At 46.1% G+C, this 12,534-nt stretch overlaps 1 protein-coding gene across 1 annotated transcript in view; it reads right to left on the reverse strand.

Moving 5' to 3' along the window:
* Positions 1–6,357, reverse strand: part of CDC42BPB (CDC42 binding protein kinase beta) — a 164,465-nt gene extending 158,108 nt beyond the window's left edge. The window contains 1 exon segment of the mRNA XM_042448163.1: positions 5,454–6,357. Within this exon segment, the coding sequence (XP_042304097.1) occupies positions 5,454–5,631 (178 nt within the window). The 5' untranslated portion in view covers positions 5,632–6,357.
* Between the last annotated feature and the right edge of the window lie 6,177 nt (positions 6,358–12,534).

Genomic DNA, 12,534 nt, shown 5'->3' on the forward strand with positions numbered 1-12,534 from the left:
CTATGATAATATGAGGTTTCTCTCCACCCCTTTACTGGCAAGGGTGCCAATCCAGGACTTATACTGGAAGAAAAGCAGGACATAGATAAAATAAATAATTAAATCTGAAATGACACTTTCAGGAGGTGGACAGCACAGGTCCTGCCTCCAACTTCTCATTGCACATCAGTTATCTATTTCCACTCTAAACGGCTTGTGTCATCTAACAGCCAATAGTACCAGCCAACAATCACAATACGATGTGGTTTTGCAACTGTTCTTTTTCTCTTACTCTGTTCTGGACCAGTCCTTGCTGCTGCCTGAACCAAAAACTAGTATTTCAGAACTGGACAATTCTAGTTCTTCACACCACAACTTTTCCACTCCTTACACAAGGACAGTGCCGATCAGCAGACTATATCTCACTTGGCTGAGCTTTACAGACTGACCCAACATATCAGTGCATTCTACAACTGTCCACAATCATCTTCTGGATAATGTTGTCATCTCATCCCATCATCTCTTATTCCAAGCCACAAAGCTGCTACTGGGTCTCAGCTGATGTAAATATACAGACCTGTTATTATATTCTCAACCTATTTCAAATCTCTGTTCTTCCATCCTTTATCTACTCCATGTTTCATAATCTGATGCAACCCCTTGTTTATAAATGGTCATTGAACACCCTTTCCTTTGCCTTTGTTATTGTTAGCATTCTCACATTATCATCATGGAAAGCTAACCAATAAGCTACATTCATCCCATGAATACCTATGATCTGTTCCATGCCAGACCCTACAAACAGAATAGCTCTCTTACTGGGTATTGTTGCTGCTTTTGTCATCACAGGGATAAACCATGTGATGAGATGCCTTACCTACACATAAGTACCACTGATCCCAAATGGTATTACACACCTTTCTCATTTCAGCTGTCAAACTATTTCCAGTATCCCTGTTTATAAAGCAACAAGCTGAAGCATGTAGAGGAAGGCAACCAAAATGGTGAAAGGTCTGGAAACTATGCCCTATGAGGAGTGACTTAGGGAGCTGGGTATGTTTAGCTGGGAGAAGAGAAAGTTAAAAGGCAATATAATAGCTCTGTTGAAATATTTGAAGGGTTGTCATGTTGAGGATGGAGCAGGCTTGTTTTCTGCTACTCCAGAGACTAGGACATGGAGCAATGGATACCAAATACAGGAAAACAGATTCCACCTAAACATTAAGAAGAACTTCCTAACAGTAAGAGCTGTTCAACAGTGGAACATACTCCCTGGGAGAGTGGGAGAGTCTCCTTCTTTGGAGGTTTTAAAACAGAGGCTGGATAGCCATCTGTCAGGGGTGTTTTGATTCTTTGCTTCTGCCTGGCAGAGAGTTGGACTCCATGATTCTATATATCCACCACAAATCACCACCACACCTCAGTTGAGAATGAATCCACTTCTTTTCCCACTGGGATTGTTCCACTGGGACAAAGAATATGCCTCCTTTCCCTTCAAATATCCCCCACATTGCTACCATTACCCCCAGATATTGGTAGAATAAGCCAGCATGACAGGTTTGCCTTAGGATCATCATAAGTTGGAAATGACTTGAAGGCATGTAACAACAACAATTGTCAATCTCAGTTGACAGGCCAGCACACAGATCTCTTTGTACAGGTTAAGGCACTATCTATCTCCTCCTTCACCTCAATCCCAGGTTCCCATAAACACACACTCTCTTTTCAGACACATCTGACATTTCAGAAACAAATCAGGAGATTTGTCCCAAGCACATCTACTTGGAAGTGAGTTCTACCAAGCTCAAAGGGGGCTTAACCAGGCATGGATGAAGCCTGGACAGAACAGCTGCAGATCAATAAAGATGACTTCAAGTCCCACCTCTGCATTTTGGTTGGCCTTATAAAGGTATCAGTATTTTATGGGGTTTGGATGTTATTGTACTTCACCATACCTTGGATCAAACATTGTTTAGAAAGGAGAATGCAGTCAAGAAATCAGAAGACAACTAGGAATGGGAAGGTCATCTAGGAAAGAACTAGACAAGATTGGAAAGTGTAAAAATGAAAAACTGAGTACTAAAGTTTTTCCACCCTCCATAACTGCCATCTGCCGGCCTGAGAGGGTGTTCACCAGGCAGGTCCAGCTCCATCAGGGCCTAGCCTGGAAGAAGGAAGAGCCCTCCCTCCAATCCATCTGCCTTGGTCCAGGCCTCAGAGGGAGAGAAGAACCACTGGACCTCATCCCCTTTCCCTCCACCATTTCCTTCTCCTTTTGTTTCGTGTCTTTTAGATTGTAAGCCTGAGGGCAGGGAACTGTCTGATTAAAAATAATAAATGTAAGCCGCCCTGAGAGCCATTAGAGCTGAAGGGTGGGATATAAATGCCTAAATAAATAAATATAAATAAATAAAGTTAGAATCATGCAAGCCATTGTATTCCCTATTACCAAGTACAGATGTGAGAGCTGGACAATGAAGAAAGCAGATAAGAAGAAAATCAACTCATTTAGATGTGGTGCTGGAGAGGAACACTGTGGATACTGAAGACAGTCAAAAGACAAACAGAACAGTCTTTGAACAGATTAAGCTTGAAATCTTCCCTGGAAGCCAAAATGATTAAATTGAGACTATCATACTTTGGCCACATCATGAGAAAGCATTAGAAAAGGCAATAATTTATTGATTTATTGTATTTATTTATATCCCGCTCTTTTCCCAAGACTGGGACTCAGAGCGGCTTAATCATGTTAGGAAAGGTAGAGGGTAGAAGAAAGAAAGGAAGAATGCATGTTAGGCGATAGACTCCAACAGGAAAGTCACAAGCCTGAATCTACAATACATGAGCAGAGCAGTGGAGGATAGGAGATCTTGGAGATACCTCAACCAAAGGGTTGCCATGAATTGGGAGTCAACTCAAGGGCAATTGACAACAACAAACATGGCCCACATGGATACCCCTGAATGTGTCCCCTCCACACTGATTGCTTACCACCTGTTCATTCCAGCCAACAACTCTTTCTCACCCCACTTGAGGAAGTTGGAGAAGAGTGCTGAGTATCTCATGAACAGCCAAAAAGAAAAAAAAAACACAAATGGGTCCTTGAACAGATCAAACCAGAACTCTCCATGGAAGCCAAATATACCCCTGGATGTGTCCCCTCAACACTGGTCCATTTTCCCTCATCCACAACGCAGTGAAAGGCAGGAGGGCTTGGAGATGCTTTGGAGATCAAAGAGTCTGCAGGACCTAAGTCAGGCCTGAGCCTGTAGGACCTAAGCAGAGCAGTGGAGGACAGGAAGTCTTGGAGATGTCTCCCATCACAGGGTTGCCATGAGTCAGTACTGAATCAAGGGCATTTAACAATAGAGAAGGGAAAGCCAGTTTAGTGTTAGGCTGTAAACATGGCATAACAGTAATGTGTACAAGACTTTTTCCATCTCTCATGATTGCTCATTAAGTATATGTGATGCTGGTCAAACTGTTTGGGCTTTGCCATCACCCCTTATGAAGCAAGTCCATTATGTGCCATAGACTATATTCCGCAATCTCCTGCAAATCTGAAGCCAAAAATCAGCAGGCAACCTATGTTGAGACAACTCTGGCTGGTATTCCATATTTCCTTTGATCTGTTTCATTATCTCTTTCTGCGCAACAGCTTCCTGGGCTTTAAACAGTCTCTTATCACCCATCACCGAGGAGAAATCAGAAGAGAGCAGAAGTTCATCTGCTCATGTACTGAAACTAAACTTGGGGTGTGAATGTAGTTATAAGCCCACCCACCCCTCAGCATTGACTTGCATAAAGAAGTATGCTAGATCTTCTGGAGAAGGCACTGAAATAGGGTTGCTGTTTGTCCTGGAAAATCCTAGATTAAAGGTACTTAAACAAGAACTCTTCATTTGTGTTAGGGTTGAAACATAATAGTAAGGGAAAGTGCAAGGATTAACACGCTGAATTTGCACAATCAGAATGCAAGTTAACAAAATGCATAATTATAATAAGTTGCCTAATATGAAAATCATATATGTACCCGGAGACTAACATTTGGCTTCAGATGTGGTTATGGGGCAGAGACAGCTTTAGTCACCTTAATGATTGACCAATGCTGGGATACTTGTGATTGGATGGGGTATAAATAAATTATTATTATTATTATTATTATCATCATCATCATCATCATCATCTTAACAGGGGAATGTATCCCTGTTGGTTCTTCTGGACTTCTTAGCAGCTTTTTATACCATAGAATTCTTCTAAGCAGCCTCTCTGGAACGGGACTCTTTTGCTATGGTTTCAGTCCTTCTTGGAGGGGTAAACTCAGGTGGTGCTTGAGGATTCTTGTTTGGTTTCTTGGCTAGAAGCTAGCAGGGTCTGCTCAGGCTGAGTTTTATCCTTCATGCTATTCAACATCTACATGAAACTGCTGGGAGTGGTTATCCAGAGCTTTAGAGTTAGGTGATGACACCTAACTCTGTCTCTCCTTGGCATCTAATTTCAAGAAGGAACTTAGATTTATTATTTTTAAAAAATTAATCTTTAGCAAGAACAATCTAATTTGCAACCAAAGCAATATACAGGAAAAGCAATTCCAGCTCAACATTAGGAAGAACTTCCCGACAGTAAGAGCAGTTCAACAGTGGAAGACACTCCCTCAAAGAAGAGTCTCCTTCTTTGGGGGGTTTTTAACAAAGGCTGGATGGACATCTGTTAGCAGTGCTTTGGTTGTGTATTCCTGCATGGCAGGGGGTTGGACTTGGTCCTTGAGATGTCTTCTGACTGTATGATTCTAATACATGCATCATGACAACAGTGGAGGCTCCTGGTTAAGAGGTGATAGCCCTGTTTAAGTACTTGAAAAACCCACAAAAAACTACTTGAAGAGTGTCACAGTGAGGAGGGAGCAGGCTTGTTTTCTGCTGCTCCAGAGACTAGGACCCGGAGCAATGGATGCAAGCTACATGAAAAGAGATTCCACCTCAACCTCAGGAGGAACTTCCTGACAGTCAGGGCTGTCCAACAGAGGAACACACTCCCTCCATGAGTGGTGGAGTCTCCTTCTTTGGAGGCTTTGATTGTATCTTCCTGCCTGGCAGAATGGGGTGGGGCTGGGTGGCCCCCCTTCAGGTCTCTTCCAGCTCCAGCATTCTATGAATTCTGGCAAGAGTAGTTCTGTGACATTCAGCCTTCCTTGTCAGAGAGAGCTCTGGTGCTGCAGCAAACTACAGATCCCAGGATTGGGGCCTCTCCCAACTCTATGAATTGTGGGAAGTGTAGTTCTGTCAGAGAGAGCTCTCACACAAGTCACAGATCCCAGGAAGAGGGGGGTGTCCCTCCCAACTCTTCCACGGTCCTCCATTCGGAAAACCCAGGCTCCGGAACTGAGGCCCGGACAAAGCCCCGGCGGCGCACCCCCAACCCCCGAGGCCCGGCCTCTCTCCCTCTCTCTCTCTCTCTCTCTGCCTGGCTCTCACCCCACTCGAGGAAGTCGGAGACCAGCCTGTCCCTGCGGAGGGGCGAGTCCCGGCTGCACTCGGTGTAGAGCCCGACCAGGAGGTCCAGCAGCGCCTCCACGCTCAGCGCGCTCTCGTGGCGCCGGGGCCCGTCCAGCAGCAGCTGCTCCAGCTTCTTCAGCCGCACCTTGGCCGACATGGCGGACGAGGAAGGCTGCTCCGTGGGTCCCAGGAAGGAGGCTGAAGGCCGGGGAGGGAGGGAGGGAGGCCGCCGCCTCCTCAGGCTCCTCAGCGCCTGGCGACGGCCACCTCCGCCTTCTTCCCTGAGGCGGCCCCCTCCTCTCCCTCCGGATTCGGCTCCAGGCCCGGCTGGTCCATGGGCCGGGAACGCCCTCTCGCTTCGCCTGGCAACCGGGGGATAGAGCAGCCCTCACAAGAACCGCCGCCGCCGCCTCCGAAGCTGACAGGAATTAAGGGCTGTGCGGACACGAACGGGCGCGCCCTCCTCCCGTCTCCGCCGCTGCGCACGCGCGTTTGGGAGCAAGGCTTCCCCCTCAGTCAGAACGGACACTGACCGGCCTTCTAACTCTGGCCTCCTCCCCTTTCCTTTATCGCGCATGCGCACTTGGGACCAGGGCACTAACCGGCCTTCTAACACTCACATATACCCCCGCCCCTATTTTCCTCTGCCGCGCATGCGCGTTTGGGATCAAGACTCAGAACTGACACTGACCGGCCTTCTAACTCTCTCCCCCTCCCCCTTTCTTCTGCCGCGCATGCGCGTTTTGGACCAAGACTCAGAATTCTGACCGGCAAGTTCTAACTCTCTCCCCGTACCTTTTCTCAGCTGCGCATGCGCGTTTGGGACCAGGCTACTAACCCGCCCTTCTACCACTCACTCCCACCACTTTTCTCTGCCGCACATGCGCACTTGGGACCAAGTCTGACCGGCTTTCTAACACTCGCCTTCATCCCCCATTCCTTTGCCATGCATGCGCGTTTGGGACTAGGACACTAACCGGCCTTCTAACACTCGACCCCTTCCCACTCTTCTCAGCCACGCATGCGCGTTTGGGACCAAGACTCCTTCAGAACCTACACTAACCGGCCTTTCACTATTTCCCCTCTCTCCGCCGCGCATGCGCGTTTGGCTCCAGGCTGGGCTGGGCTGGACCGTAGTTTAGGAAACATGGAGGAGACGAAAAAGCCGGGAGGGATTGGAACCAGCCGCTTTCCGTAGTTCCTAAGAGTGGGGTGTGCGGGAAGGGGAGGAAACGGTCACCCTGGATATGATCATCCGGGCAACAGAGCGAGGGAAAGAGAGCCGGGGAAAGTGCCCTCGGCAGATTCGTTCCCTGCGCAGTTTGGAAGCCAGTCAGGAGGGTTTTCTCAGTCTCGGATTCCATCATCCCTTTGGAATGTTTGGCAAAAGGAGCGTTGAGATTCTGGTCGGCACTTTCGCCGCACATCCACCACGCCTCCGTCCCTCCCCTCATTTTATGATACTATCAGATTAGTGATAGTATAATCATCATAATGATAATATCATCATATATATGTTAATATATAATATACAATATACAGTATATATATTTCTATTCCTTGACGTTCAGTATGAGCATCTGTGTGGCGCTTTTCAGCGTTCAAAGCGTCTCAGGGGTTTGTCTATAGGCTTTTCTCCCTGAGGGCATCTAATCCCTGCTCAGCCATTGAAGCCCACTGGGTGACCTTGGGCAAGTCACACTCTCTCAGCCTCAGAGGATGGCAGTCATGGCAAACCTCCTCTGAAGAAACTTGCCCAGGAAGCCCCGTGCGTAATGCCTCCACTGCCGCCGCCCTGGGAAGGTTTTCTCTGCTTCCTCCCCTGCCTTAACCTGCCCCCTGGGAACAAGGGAGAAGCAGAGGGGCCCAGTCTTCATCATTTAGCCTTTATGAACATCTTCATAAAGGCTAAATGTCTCACAGAACCACAGTCGCAGGCATCCCCAAGCACTGAGCCAGGGCAGCCAAAGCCCTCTCAGATGGGATTATTTCTGCAGCAGCTGTGTAGTGGACCCAAAGTGAAGCTGGTCTACTTTGGCCACATCATGAGAAGGAATGACTCATTAGACAGTTGGAGGGCAGCAAAGGGAGAGGGAGGCCATATGGTTGGACTCAAGCCCTGGAGCAAAGCAGGAGAGTGGAGGGCATGGGGTCTGGGAGAGGTCTCATCCATAGGGTTGCCATGAGTCAAAGCCAACTGAAGGACAGTTGACAACAACAACAACAGCCTTTCTCAAAAAACCTATGCTGAGGGAATGCTTCCCATGTTGAATTTCGGCATAAAGGTCTGCAAGGCGCAGTTTATCCCTCCCTCTCCGGTGTGGGTACTTCAATGGGTTAGTGTTGTTCTTTGGAAGGAAGACTAAATGTTCAGAGAGAAACTAGATGCTGGAGCCTATCCATACTTGGGAGTAACATCCATTGGGTTCTCTAGGACTGAAAGTACCTCTACGCTGCAGAATTAATAATAATAATAATAATAATAATAATAATAATAATTTACTTATACCCCTATCAGAGCGGCTTACAGTTTGTTAATTAGACATTTCCCTGCCCTCAGGCTTACAATCTAAAAAGACAAGACACAAAAGGAGAAGGGAATGGCAGTAGAGAAGGGGGAAAGTCCAGCAGATCTGCTCTCCCTGGGAGGCCTGGACCATGGCAGATGGACTGGAGGGAGGGCTTCTTTCAGGCAAGGCCTGTTGGAGCTGGCTTGCCTTCCTCTCCCTCAAGATGGTGGATAGAGGGAGGGCCTGACACCGCTTTTAACTGCCATGGCTCCATCCCATAGAATGCAGGGATCTGTAGTTTGTTGTAACACTGGAGCTCTCTGACACAAGGTAAATATTTGCGGATAAAACCTCTCGGATAAGCGAAGGTCTGAACGCCGACATTTTAGCAGAACCTAGGGTAGAAGTGTCCAGAGCCTCCGTGGACTTTATTAAACTGGATCGGTTTGAGTCGGTGAGTACCGAGGATGTAGACAAGATCCTCGGAAGTGTTCGGAAGACAACCTGCTCTCTCGATCCCTGTCCCTCGTGGTTAGTGGCCCAGGGGGGACCGGCGGTAACAACATTGTTACGCCGGATAGTTAATACATCTCTGAGGGATGGGCAATTTCCATCACAATTGAAATTGGCCATTGTAAAACCTATCTTAAAAAAGCCCTCCCTCGACCCCCTGGTACATAATAATTATCGGCCTGTTTTGCTGCTACCATTTTTGGGAAAGGTGATCGAGAGGGCGGTTGCAATCCAGCTTCAGGCGGTCTTGGATGAAACGGATTATCTGGACCCATTTCAAACTGGCTTCCGGGCGGGTTACAGGGTTGAGACGGCCATGGTCGCCTTGGTCGATGATCTCCGTCTGGGCATCGACAGGGAAAGCGTGTCCCTGTTGGTGCTCTTGGACATCTCAGCGGCTTTCGATACCATAGACCATGGTATCCTTCTGGGGCACCTGGCAGAGGTGGGAATCGGGGGCATTTGTCCCTCAAGGAGCCATTCTGTCTCCCATGCTATTTAACATTTACATGAAACCGCTGGGAGAGATCATCCGGAGACATGGGGCGCGGGGTTATCAGTACGCTGATGACACCCAAATCATTTTCTCTATGTCTCCGACTGATGCAGTGACTGAGGATGGGGTCTCTCCTCTCGTGGCCTGTCTAGAGTCAGTAATGGGCTGGATGAGGGAAAACCGACTCAAGCTGAATCCAGAGAAAACGGAGGTACTAGTGATAGGTTCCCCTGGTCCAGGAATGGCGGTGGTTCCACCTGTCCTGAACGGGGTCACGCTCCCTGTGAAGGACTCCATGCGCAGTTTGGGGGTGCTTCTTGACTCATCGCTTCACCTGACTGCTCAGGTGAATGCGACGGTCAAGAGCACCTGCTATCAGCTTCGGCTTATTCGCCAGCTGCGCCCATACCTGGCCCAGAGGGACCTAGAAACTGTTGTACATGCTCTGGTAACCTTGATACTGGATTTCTGCAATGTACTCTACATGGGGCAACCCTTATACCAAACTCGGAAGCTGCAAATGGTGCAGAACATGGCAGCTCGGCTGGTCACTGGCGTTTCCAGGACCAGCCACATAACACCGGTACTGAAAGATCTCCACTGGCTGCCCATTCGCTTCCAGGCTCAATATAAGGCGTTGGTGATTACCTATAAAGCCCTAAATGGCTTGGGTCCAGGATACCTAAAGGACCGCCTCTCCCCGTACATTCCGCCCCGCACCCTCAGAACGTCTGGGCAGCAATTACTGAAGGTGCCTGGGGCTAGATTATCCTCCACTACACGGAGGACATTTTCCACGGCTGCCCCAGCCCTTTGGAACACGCTGCCCACCGAGCTCCGCTCGACTACCACCCTGGCCCAATTCAGGAAGGACTTGAAAACCTTCCTGTTCCAACAGGCATTCCCCGACTAAAATCCTGTGGGCCTCCTTCCTCTTCCGTGGCCAAGAGGTTGGGCTAAGGGGCTTTTAACCTGTTATTTTTATTGATTGTATGGTCTGCCTTGCTGTATTTGTATTTTTATACTGTTTATGGTACTATTGTTTTAACCTATGTTGTAAGCCGCCCTGATCGTAGGAAGGAGCGGGATAAAAATAAAAACATTATTATTATTATTATTATTATTATTATTATTATTGTTATTAATATCTATAGTTTTTTGTGGGTTTTTTGGGCTATGTGGCCATGTTCTAGAACATGGCCACATAGTCCGGAAAACCCACAAAAAACTATGGATGCCGACCATGAAAGCCTTTGACTTCACAGCTAAATATCTCACAAAACTACAAATCCTGGAATAAATAATAATAAATAAAACTTTTATTTTTATCCTGCTTTTCTGTGACGAGACAAAGCAGCTCACAACACATTAAAATATCCACATTCAATATTATGTCTCAAATTCCATTCCCCTTAAAACAGAATTAAACATGATACAATTAAAATTAGAAAATTACAATATCTATTAGTATTTTTAAAATTAGGGCAAAGTGGTGGGCTAATACATGATGTGAGAGCAATCATTCTGAGGCCATTCCATAGCATTACGCCATGGCAGTTAAAGTGGTGTCAAACTACATTAGATGCTGCAGTGTAGATACTGCCTAAGTAAATGTATGTTGGAGAGCCAGGGCGGTGTAGTCATTTGAGCATTGGACTGGGATAGTGGAGACCAGGGTCTGACCCCACACTTGGCCATGGAAACCCACCTTGCGCAAGTCATATTCTCTCATCCTGAGAAAATCCAGAGCCTTAGGATCACCATAAGTCAGAAATAGCTTGAAGGCTTGCAACAACAACAAGCATGCATAGCAGTGCTTTGGAAAGGAAGGGGGAAATTGCTTCTGATCATGTTCACCCATGTGTTACTCACCTTGGTGAATAAACACAGCATGAACTAATTGGATGTGCCTCTAGATCTGGAAGAAGAATTTGATTCTGACTTTTCAAAAACAGATGTGGAAAAAGAATAAAGGAGAGTCCTCACATGGGATTGTTCAAGAAAGCCCAACACTTTCTGACAAACAGCGTTTGATCATAGTTTGGTCACATAGAATCATAGAGTCGGAAGAGACACCAAGAGCCATCCAGTCCAACTCCCTGCCATGAAGGAAATCTAAAAGCACCCCCGACAGATAGCCATCCAGCCTCTGTTTAAAATCCTGCAAAGAAGGAGACTCCACCACACTCTCAGGGAATGTTTTTCACAGATGAACAGCTTTTACTGTCAAGAAGTTCCTCCTAATGTTGAAGTGGAATCTCTTTTCCAGCAGTTTGCATCCATTGTTCTGTGTCCTAGTCTCCGGAGCAGCAGAAAACAAGCTTGCTCCATCCTCAATATGACATCCCTTCAAATATTTAAATAGGGCTATCATATCATCCCTTACCCTTCTCTTCTCCAGGCTAAACATACCCAGCTCCCTAAGTATGGTTTCCAGTCTGTTTATCATGTATATTTACTGATTTAGAAAATACAGGTGCATCTCAATAAAGTAGACATCTTCTTGTTCAGTACCTTTTTAACAGGACGTTTGGTAACAGAGGCAGAATATGGATAGAGCCCTACACAACAACAACAACAACAGAAGAGCACTTCAGTGTGCTTTAATGTGCACATGTGAACTGAAGCAACGAGGTCAGGTAAGTCTTGCATAAGTAAGTAAAAGATTTTGGGCTTTCTAGTGATCACTTGGAGGATTCTTCCAAAATACATCCACCCTTCTTTAACCAGCCTCCACATTTTTCATGCTTTCCATTTTGGTGTTCAATGCTCAAACCACTACAGCACTACAACACATTGACTCTTACATAACAGGGTATATATATTATTATTAATGTTTTTCAGGTGCATAGGCTAGCTTCAGGAGGGCTTTTAACCATACTGTCCAGCCTGCAGAATTGAAATTTATGTCAAAGTTTACAAGAAGCTTTCTAAAGATATTTCTGTTCAATTTGTAACCAACTACTATCCATGTAGAGAGATTCACCAAGGGTTTTATAAGTGCTGTTATGTTGCTTTTGCAGCTTGCCTGGGACCAGAACCTAGAGACTTGCTACTACTGTATCTATCCACTGTCCGTCTGTTTCTTGTGTGTGTTTAAAATAGTAATTTTGTTACTGTTATTTGTTGTAGTGTTTTAAGAGTAACTTGTGTTAGTCAATGAATTGTTCTTTTTAAAATTGCTTGCTACTTTTTGTTCTTAAAAAGGATTGGCATGAATCTTGAAAATCTCATGTCCAAGTACCCCTAAGAATGCCTCAAAATCCTCTTAATTTTTTTTAAAAAATGACTTTCACATTTACCTTTAAAACAATGTTTATGTTAACATTTTAAAATAGTTGGAAATTGTTATTCATTATACAACTAAATGGCTTTGTTTCTCCTTGTTGTTTTATGTTAGAAATGTAACACCAAGAAACAGAAGAGGAAAAGGTGACAACCGTAGACCCAGAACATGGTGGCTTCTGTGTGAGTGGGGCAGTAAATCCACTCTGGTTTAAAGGATTGTAGTTTGTAGAGGCCTCAGAGCTCTCTGACAGGG

Source organism: Sceloporus undulatus, chromosome 1, assembly GCF_019175285.1.
Source record: "Sceloporus undulatus isolate JIND9_A2432 ecotype Alabama chromosome 1, SceUnd_v1.1, whole genome shotgun sequence".
In the NCBI taxonomy this organism is placed as follows: Eukaryota; Metazoa; Chordata; class Lepidosauria; order Squamata; family Phrynosomatidae; genus Sceloporus; species Sceloporus undulatus.